We start from the raw sequence: 10,565 nt of genomic DNA on the forward strand, positions 1-10,565 counted from the left end.
TATTCCATTGTAGCAATTTTGCCTTCTACCAGTATGATGGATCAATCTTTGATAGATTTAAGTTCTTCTGAGGAAGAGTGGACGACCTTTAATGGAAACAAGTGCATATATGGTACAGTTATGAAATATACGATTTTTGACACCAGAGACATCTTAAAAGCTATATTTTCAATATTAATGAAAATCCAAAATGTTCATATTTTGTGATCAGTTATCCAAAACATTGCTTGATTCTGTGCGCACCAGTGATATTAAAATGGTGCTGGAGTTTGTTGTTAATTATACTCTGTAAGGATAGATACATTTTAGTCAATATAGATATAGAGAGTTTGGATATTAAGATGCCGCATTAGACACGTCAAAGAAAGATATGAACAATATTTTCTTCTGCGTTGAATAGGTTATATGGTGAATATGTTTTGTTACCAGCTGACACACTTGTTACAATGTTTTTTGCTTCCAAGACTCAGTACAGTGTATTAAAACTGCATTTTAGAAGAACATGGCTTTAATTGCACATTTGGTACACAGGCAAATGTTCCTTACGTAAAATTCACATGAATTTCACGTAAAAAGTCTAACATGAAATGCTTCCGAAAAGATTATTCAATATCAATTCACCTAAAAAATTGCGTGAAAATATGTATTCAATATGGTCATTCATTGGTTTTTACAAGATTGTTTTGTCTTTCTTCTTTCATTTAAACTCTGAAAAAGAAATACTTATGCAATAGAAAAACTGATATAAGGAATCTTTTAAATCCTTATATAGACGTACTATAAATGAAATTGCATGTACATGCAGTATAAAGTACAAAGTTGCAAAACTATCAACAATTTGTATGTGACAAGCTATAAATTATATGTAAAGTTCCCTTTCAATATCCCAGTCAATAGAACGAATGAATTGTACATATAAGCTATCCCACCACTTCACAAAAACATTACAGAGGTACATTGCTTGATCAAATAAATGTTCTACTAAGTCCCTAGTCTCTTCGACGACATTTACTCTATAAACAATAATCATTTTCATTAATATGTCGATTTGATATATCCCAGTAAACTAGCAATAAAAGACATCATAGAGTCTTTTACATCTGCTTCCTACTTAGATACTTTATTGAGCATGTTAACGGCAAACTAGCAGCTCAACTTTATGCAAACGGCATGACTTCGCCTTCTCCTTTGATAACTTCCCATATCTATATAGTAAAATGAATCTCACGTTATATATATGACATTTATTTCTTTCTTCTGATATGAAACGCAATAACCTGTTCTGTATGATCAATTTTTAAATCGAGGCAAGCTACTGACAAACAAGTTATTAATACAAGGGTTTCAACAATATAGTTTAAAATCAGCATTTCGGAAATTATAGGGTCGTTGTGACGTTCTAATTTGCCTGTTATTGACTGGAATGCAATCTGACCCGTTTCATACTAGTTGTTCGGGCTTTCATTACACACTGATTTTAACAACAGATTACGTCATTTATCTGATCAAGATATACGGTGGATGTGACCTGTGTACAGGGGATGCTTACTCCTCCTAGGCACCTACTCCCACCTCTGATATATCTAAGGATAAGACTCTTAATTTTCTATTCCTTATAGAATCTATGAGATTGATCGAACGGAATTTTTCAAATCGACGTCTCGGATGTTTACATGTTTTGCCAAATTATGCAATTTTGAAAGAAAAGCACTAACACAGCTTCCACGCGTATAATCAATACTTACTTATTATTGAATTGTATATGGAAGAATTTGCGTATCATTTTTGATATTGCTTACATGTCATCGGACGTAGTTGCTGTACCAAAACTACATCTTCTAACATTGTCTACGCTATTGAATGTAACATATGTGGTTTAATGTATGTGGGAGAAACTAAGGGTTCACTTAATAAAACAATATCGCGGTACATATTTCAAATAAATAAATAATGGTTTTAACCAACTTCTTTACAAGCATTTCAATTAACCGAACCACTCCATCTTGTCCATGAAGGTCAGGAGTTTGGAATAAGAATGACCATCACAAACAATCCAACATTAAGTACCCCTTTTCGAAGACAAAGAGAAGATCACAGGATCAGTACTCTAGGTACTGTATTTCAATATGGATGCAATGAAAATGTATATGATGTAGAGAATTCGACTAATCCACAAGGAAATAACGTGAATGTGATCTTTGCAAATACTCAATGACGGAAACGCAGTCATGGACATCGTTCATATAAAAGACTAAGTATAAATGATGTCACGTTTGATTCACTTTTACCTTATGTCAACAGATAAGTAGGTCCACATCACATTTGCACAAACCCTTATAGGAGTTGTGAGATTGATCACTGTTCGTTATCTTCACCTTTCTTAGGAATGCCTACTCCTCATAGGCACCTGATTCCACCTCTGGTATATACAGGGATCCGTGTTTGCCCAATTCTTTATTTTGAATTGCTTATGGGAGTTATGAGATTGATCACTATTCGTTATATTCACCTTTCTATAAACAATACAAAATAGAGAGTAGGGAAAATACTGGCTCCTGGATATACAAGAGGTGGAATCAGATGTCTAGGTGGAGTAAGCATCCCTGTCGACCGGTCACACCCGCTGTGAGCCCCATATCTTGATCAGGTAAACGTAGTTATCTGTACAGAAAATCAGTGTGCCAATAACGGGCTGACAATCTGTATGAAACAAGTTTAATAGCATTCGACCCAATGATATGTCGTTTTGGCGAACTAGATCGTTATAACGACCATATCATCTGCAAAATGCTGAATTTAAATAAGACTGTTGAAACCCATGCACCATCAAATTAAAAAAAGAACCCTGATCATATGCAGAACAAACGCTTGCGCATCGAATCAGTTGAGAGATATAAACACCATAGGAAGATGATAATGAAATATCCTCAGAATGGAATGGCCAGTGTATTTTAAGCTCTTTATTAATTGCTAAACAATTTACTTTTCAGGAAATCAGGACACAGAGCAGAATTTCTTTATCAGTGAAAATGGCAGTATCATTAAAGGTCGGGGATGGGAGAAAGTCCGAGAATCTGAAAATGGACTAAGTAAGCACCACATTTTCTGCATTGTTTAACACATACACACAGAGTAAGCAAAATATATGCAGTACTAAACACATTTTACAGTACCTCGATATATAATCCCGCATATTGTTGTATTCTTCTCTCGACGAGATATTATCTGGTGTGCATATACACTTTAAAAATTACAACTTCAAATCATTCATTTTGAATTCAGGAAGACTTGATCTTTCAAATGACGACAGAAGTTTTACTCTATCACACATTTTTGTATACTATGTCAGACGATGAGCTGTATATGGGGAGAAAGACTTTGAAACCATCTTACAATGGATAAAAACTGCCTCGTCAAACCTAAATTATAGTATTAAACAGATTGAATTGCGAACCATCTATACTTCTATGTTAAGTCAGAAAGTATAAAGGTTTAGTTTTGTACTGTTTAACGTCCCTCTCGAGAATTTTTCACTCATATGGAGACGTCACCAGTGCCGGTCAAGGGCTGCAAAATTTAGGCCTATGATCAACGTTTACGGCCATTGAGCAGGGAGGATTCTTTATCGTGCAACACCTGCTGTGACACAGGGCCTCGGATTTTTTGGTCTCATCCGAAACACAGCCCCATTTAGTCGCCTCTTACAACAAGCAAGGGGAACTGAGGACCTATTCTAATCTAGATCCTCACGGGATAAGAAATAATGAAGAATGAAGGAATTAGACAAGAATAAGTAGCTTGTGACAAAGTTTCCTTTCTTTATAACTTGACTTTTTACTGAACGAGGTGAAGATTACAAACATTTCATAATTCCTATGAAAATAAAGATTCAACAGTAGAGCAAACATGGATCCCTGCACATAACAGAATTGGGAGCAGGTGCCTAGGAGGCATAGCATATTCCCTGCTGATAAGTCACACCCGCCATGACCCCTATATGATGATCTGGTAAACGGATTATCCTGTAGTTGAAATCAGTGTGTAAAGAGCGGTCTAACAATTAGTGTGAAACATATCAGATACCATAACTTCTACGTGAGAAGAAAAAAAATCTCTTGCTGTGGCCTTCAATTCGACATCTAGATATATCGACGACGTTTTGTATATTAACAATATAACAATAACAATAATAACTTTCATTCATAGGTCGATTCGATATATCCCTGTGAGCTCGAAATAAAAGACACCACAGAGTCGTCCACTTCTGCTTCATGCTTAGATATTTTATTGAAAGTAGACATTAACGGCAAACTGACAACTCAAGTGTATGACAAACGGGATGATTTCAGCTTCTCCATCATCAACTTACCATATTTATGTAGCAATATTCCATTATCACCTGCATATGGTGTTTATGCCTCTCAACTGATTCGATACGCAAGAGCTTGTTCTGCGTATGATCAGTTTTTAAATCAAGGCAAGCTACAGACAAACAAGTTGATGGTACAGGAGTTTTAACAGTCTCAATTGAAGTCAGAACTTCGTAAATTCTATGGTCGTTATAACGATCTAGTTCGTCAATACAACTTATCATTGGGTCAAATGCTGTCTGACGTTTTTCATACCGATTGTTAGGCCGTTCTTTGCACACTGGATTTGACTACAGATAACTCCGTTTACCTGATAAGGATATAGGGCTCATAGCCGGTGTGACCGGTCGATAGGGGATGTTTACTCCTCCTAGGCACCTGATCCCACCTCTGGTGTGTCCAGGTGTCGGTGTTTGTCCAACATACTTGTATTGCTTATAAGAGTTATGAGATTGATCACTGTTCGTTATCTTCACCTTTCATTTGACCGAATGTCAGGTTGTATTCGCAATTTAATTCGTTATTACGATCATAGAATTTGTGAAATGCCTTCACATCTGCTTCGTACTTAGAATATAGAACCCAACTTTATGACAAATGGGATGACTTCATCTTCTCGATTGTCATTTTACTGTACATAAATATGGAAAGGTCACGATAGAGAAGCTGAAGTGATCAAATTTGTCATAAACTTGAGTTTTTTTAGTTATTCAATAAAATATATAAGTACGTAGAAGATATGGAACACTTTGTAATGTCTTTTATTTCAATTTCAATGGGATATTTTAAATCGAAAAATGAAGGAAAATGATGTTTGTTGATAGATAAAAATTCGTTGATATATCTAAATATCGAGTTGAAGGTCATAGCAAGAAATTTTCTTTTGTCATTTTCAAGGTTTTAAATAAATTCTAGCTCTTATCTATAATGTAATATAAAATGAGGTCACCTTATAAAGGAGCACAGCTCGTGTCCATGGGAATTCCAACAGATTGTTAGAAGACATGATCACCAAAGACTGCGAATATATTGACTATGAAGACTGTTTAACGAAGTAAATCTCCGAATGACAGATCTTTTTACATTATGATTGAAGAAGCGACTGTTTATGGATGCTTGTACTAATATAAGTAAATAATGTCCTGCTGTTCTGAAGAAGAGTTTTGAAAATTTTCTCTTTCACCATGTAAAATTTCTATCTCCTATTGTGGCCCTACCCTACCCTACCCCTGGTAGTTATGATTTGAGCAAATGTTAATATGTACTACAGGTCTGTGGATACTTGAGCATTCAAGACCCTTCAGTTCTTAAGAAGATTTTAAAAGACTTTTTTTTTTTAAATGTAACCATATAACCCCAAGGATTCACAATTTCAACATACTTGAAGTTACACTTTCCTGGAAATGCTTGCATATTAATAAGACCCAGCATTGCTCTGTTCTAGATGCGAAGAACTAGAACAGTGTTCTTCGAAACTGCAAAGTTCGAAGATTTATAAAGACTATTTCCATATACATGTATCCTCATAAAAAAACTTTGATCCCCTAGTGTTGCACCACCCTACCCCCGGTGGACTTAATTTGAATAATCTTGAATTCTCACTGTCAGTTGCTGTTCTTTAGAGAATTTTCAAATTTTTCCGCTCTATGAAAATTTAATCCCATATTGCGGCCCTATCCTTCCCCCAGCTGCCATGATTTGCACGTGTATTAACTTGAAACTACATTAAATCAGGATACTTTCGTATAAATTTCAATTTTTGTGGCTCAGTGGTGCCCGAGAGAGATTTTTTTAAAATTTTCCAACCATGGTTTTGTCTTTCTTTGATTACCTCCCCTTGGAAGAGGGCATTGTGCTTCACTGGAGCAAACTTGAATCCTCTTCACTCAAAGATAAGTTGTTGAAATTGGCCCAGTTGTACTAAAAAAGTTGAAAATGTGAAAAGTTTATGCTGTAGGCACAACGGACTCAATAGCTCACCTACATGCAAGTTACTCGGGTGACCTAATCATAAGTTCAAATGAGGTTTTATTTGTCAATAAACATGTACTACACAACAGGTGTACCTTCCAGAAATATTGGTAAATATTTACACTGAGTGTTTGCTAATTTATGTTTGTATGGGGTTTTTATTTGGTCGTAATGATGAAGTTGTTCGAAAACATTATTACACTGCACATGAAGTTTATACTGCATACATTCATTAAACAAACAACAAGAAACATTGGTACAAGTACCAAATTTATGGGCCGGAAAGATTTTGGGAAATATAAGAAATACATATTTTAAGTAAAAATGTTCCGAAGAATTCTTTTGTTTAAAAGCGCGCGAAAATTACAACGGGGAGGCTGATAAAAAATTAGAGAAATTTTGATGACATCCGGAGATGTTAGCAATGGCGAACTATTAGTGATTGATTGGTTGATTGAATATTGTTTAACGTTCCTCTCGAGAATATTTCACTCATATGGAGAAGTCACCACTGCCGGTGAAGGGATGCAAAATTTAGGCCTATGCTCGGCGCTTATTCCTTTTGATCACGGAGGGATCTTTATCGTCACACCTGCTGTGACACGGGACCTCGGTTTTTGCGGTCTCATCCGAAGGACCGCCCCATTTAATCGCCTTCTACGACAAGCAAGGAGTACTGAGGACCTATTCCAACCCAGATCCCCACGGGATCATATTAATAATGCAGCTATTCTTGTACAAGATTTTAACCTGAATTCGCAATACCAAAGTCAACATATATATCTATACGATTCACGCAAATACACGTTTGTCAGATCAATCGATATACTTCGCCTCAAGTAATTAAATTTCGTTTCTGTGACGTTGCACATGAACATTTCTGTTCTTGGCAATTTCCATAAAGTCGCATGGTAGAAATTCTTATATTTGAATTTAGAGACCTGTAAATGGGATATATTTTTCACAATGCATTGCGAGTTATTTCCCCTGAATACAGAGGGTGGGATGGCGTAAACACATTTAGGTCCTCAATAATCGGAACATCATTCGGCTTTTTCCGTTTATTCCACACGTAAAAGACCTAGTGATGTTCGGATTGCGGTCCCCAATTCATAGCGTCAATATTCTGATTGTAATTTTAAAAGTATCAGTTAAGGGATTTTCCTGTAATGAATGGAAAATAATTTGACTGAAAAATAATTTTAGTCACTGATTTTATTCATTTGTCCATCGTATGATATTTTAGCAGGCAATGTTGGGTCATGATGCAACAAAGTCTGTAAATATTGATTGATTGCGGTTTGATGCCATTTTGTACGGAAGCCCATTAGTGCAAATCAACACTAAATAAAAAACAAAATTATGGTATAAAATTCGAAATTATTAAATAAAAAACGAAAATATTAAATGAAAATATTATATAAAAATCCAAAACTAAATAAAAAACAGAATTACTAAATAAAGAAACCATCAAATTGTTCAATAAAAAAACGAAATAGCTAAATAAAAACCAAAACTAAATAAAAAACGAAATTATTATATAAAAAACATAATTATGAAATTGAAAACGAAATTAATGAATATGAAAAGGAACATACTGTACTGATGTAAATTGATAAGACATTAATTCTATATGATGCCGCAAAGTATTCAGCGCTTGACGTAAACAAAGGCCATCATATTTAGCAGTCATACTGGTACACATCGTATATCATACCGCCGAAACTTAATTAGTGTAAAATCAAGCGATTGTTGAGGTACCTGATTGATGGGAGCCATATATTTTCTAACTTATACACGATCAGCTAGCTTGTAATTATAGAGGGTGAAGCCCTCTCACGGCCCGAACTCTCCCTAAAGCTACATGTAACACGTATATACATGTTTAAAAGGAAAATATAGAAAACCAATGAAAAATTAAACCATACCTATGGAACTTGAAAATTTTGGTTCCAATGACGTCGATTCGAATATTAGCGCGTGGACATGTATTTCCCCATTTTGAATCTCATGTATCCAAGTTAACGTTGTTCTGAGTTGTTACATGAAATCCGTAAAGCATGTAAATCTTATTTTCTGAATCATATATAAAATCACTCCTCGATTTAAAACGCGATTGTACAATGCAATGTCTCTTATGTTTGTGAATTTGCTAAACTGCGACGCTGAATATGACGTCACAATGCACTGTGTACATCAGTTGCATAGCGTTTAATAGGCGGATCAAAAATGTCTAAAGTTAGAATACTTTGATTGAGCTCTGTCCTCACACGATAGGTGCTAATATTTCGAGATATTTTTGTCCTGTTATGGATCTAGATACTAATGCCAATATTTTTTGTGTCGCCCATAAACACGGTCACGCCGTAAAACATATTACCTCAGAATGTTTTTGATATATTGATGGTAGGTGAATTTTGTCATTTCTTTTGGATAACGCTAGCCGTGAAATAGTTTCTGAACTACATGTATATGCGCTAGGGAAATAGTCTCGAAGCTATTTACCGGATACTATATTTTCCCCGCGTTATTTTTTTCCCGGAATAACTCTAGTGTTATCAAATCTGTGACGTCAAAGTCCGATAACTCTAATTAGTTTACCAAACGACAATGGAGACAGGCAAACTTCACTTGTCTGACACATGTAAAATCTACTTTGGTATAATAAAACATTTATTTACTGCCTATGACGTTTGACATGTTACAAGTTGACTGTGTTTCGGATTTCCAATATTTCGGCTTGAGCATCACTGAAGAGACATTATTTTTCGAAATGCGCATATGGTGCATCAAAATTGGTACTGTATAAGTTTTACTTATATCCAGTTCACGTGGTTACCGTGCTGTATGGCGCGACCTTCGCTTGTCAAACAGTTTATTTATTTCCTTGTCTTCTATTTATAGAATGCATCGTTATGCGAAAGTTTCTTATCGATTTTTTGACATTTAAAATTTTACATAAAAATATAATTATATAAACTTTTGTCAATAAAATAAATAGATAAAAGACCTTATACTTTACTAAAATACTCAGCAGTAACATACATCTGTCCAGCAGAAACACATGCGACAGCTCAAATCTTATTTCATATAATGGATCAGCTCGTGCCAGCACATAATAATCTTTCAATGATTTCTGTAATTGATTTGAATAATAATGGAGTTTGTATTTTGTAGACTTGTGCTTTCTGGGATTGGAAACCCACAGAACTGGACATCTCACTGAAAAGGCGATTGACGCTGCAACATATCTGTTGCAATTTGGTTTGGTTAATGGCCTAATTGCGAAAGATTATGATATCATATCATTTCCCACTCCTGTGAGCGAAAAGCGTTCAAATCATTTCACAGAAAAGCAGAATAACAAACGACAGCGAACAGATAACACTTAGCTTGCAAAACAGCAGCAATAAAAGTGCAATGATCTGACTTGTGATTTCCTAACAACCTACCTCTCTATTCGACTATTGATGACATCGTAGTTAGTAAGGGAACTTTTCTAATCGAAATTTGTTCATTGTCCGTCGTTGTCGTCGTCGTAAACACATTTTCACCTTCTTCTCCAGGACCACTGGGCCTTAATCAACCAAACTTGGTACAAAACATCCTTGGGTAAAGGGAATTCAATTTCGTTCAGACGGAGGGTCATCCCCCTTTAAATGGAAGATGGTCACAAAAATGCAAAAATAGGGAGGGTAATTTAAAAACCTTTTTCTCTAGAACCACTGGATTAGAAGAGCTGAAATTCATATACAAACTTCCTGGTATAGTGCAGTATAAAATCATGACCCCCAGTGGTAGGATGGGACCACAATAGGAGATACAAGATTTACATGCAAATATATAGGGAAAATCTTTACAAAATCTTCTTCTCAAGAACCCCTGAGCCAGGAAAGTTTACATTTACTTATTATGTACATGAAAACTTCCTGACATAGTACAGATTCAGGTTTGTAAACATCATGGGCCCGGGGGTGGGTGGGGCCACAATAAGGTATCAAAGTTTTACATAGAAATATATTGGGAAAATCTTTAAACTCTTCTTCTCAAGAACCATTGCGTCAGAAGAGTTTATACTTTCTTGAAATTTTTCTTACATAGTACTGATTCAAGTTTGTAAAAAACATATTCCCCGGTGTAGGCTGAGGTCACAATAGGGATCAAATTTTTACATGCGAATATGTAGGGACAATCTTTAAAGATGAGCGATGTGGTCCGTGGACT

At 35.4% G+C, this 10,565-nt stretch overlaps 1 protein-coding gene across 1 annotated transcript in view; it reads left to right on the forward strand.

Annotated features, from left to right (window-relative positions):
- The window catches only part of LOC130047887 (uncharacterized), a 105,490-nt gene extending 95,720 nt beyond the window's left edge, over positions 1 to 9,770 (forward strand). Inside the window, exons 4-6 of the mRNA XM_056143586.1 lie at positions 14 to 112; positions 2,991 to 3,089; positions 9,519 to 9,770. Of these exons, the coding sequence (XP_055999561.1) occupies positions 14 to 112; positions 2,991 to 3,089; positions 9,519 to 9,733 (413 nt within the window). The 3' untranslated portion in view covers positions 9,734 to 9,770. The remainder of the gene's footprint in view (positions 1 to 13; positions 113 to 2,990; positions 3,090 to 9,518) is intronic.
- The last annotated feature ends 795 nt before the right edge of the window (positions 9,771 to 10,565 follow it).

The sequence above is a fragment of the Ostrea edulis genome, chromosome 7 (genome assembly GCF_947568905.1).
Source record: "Ostrea edulis chromosome 7, xbOstEdul1.1, whole genome shotgun sequence".
Classification (NCBI taxonomy): domain Eukaryota; kingdom Metazoa; phylum Mollusca; class Bivalvia; order Ostreida; family Ostreidae; genus Ostrea; species Ostrea edulis.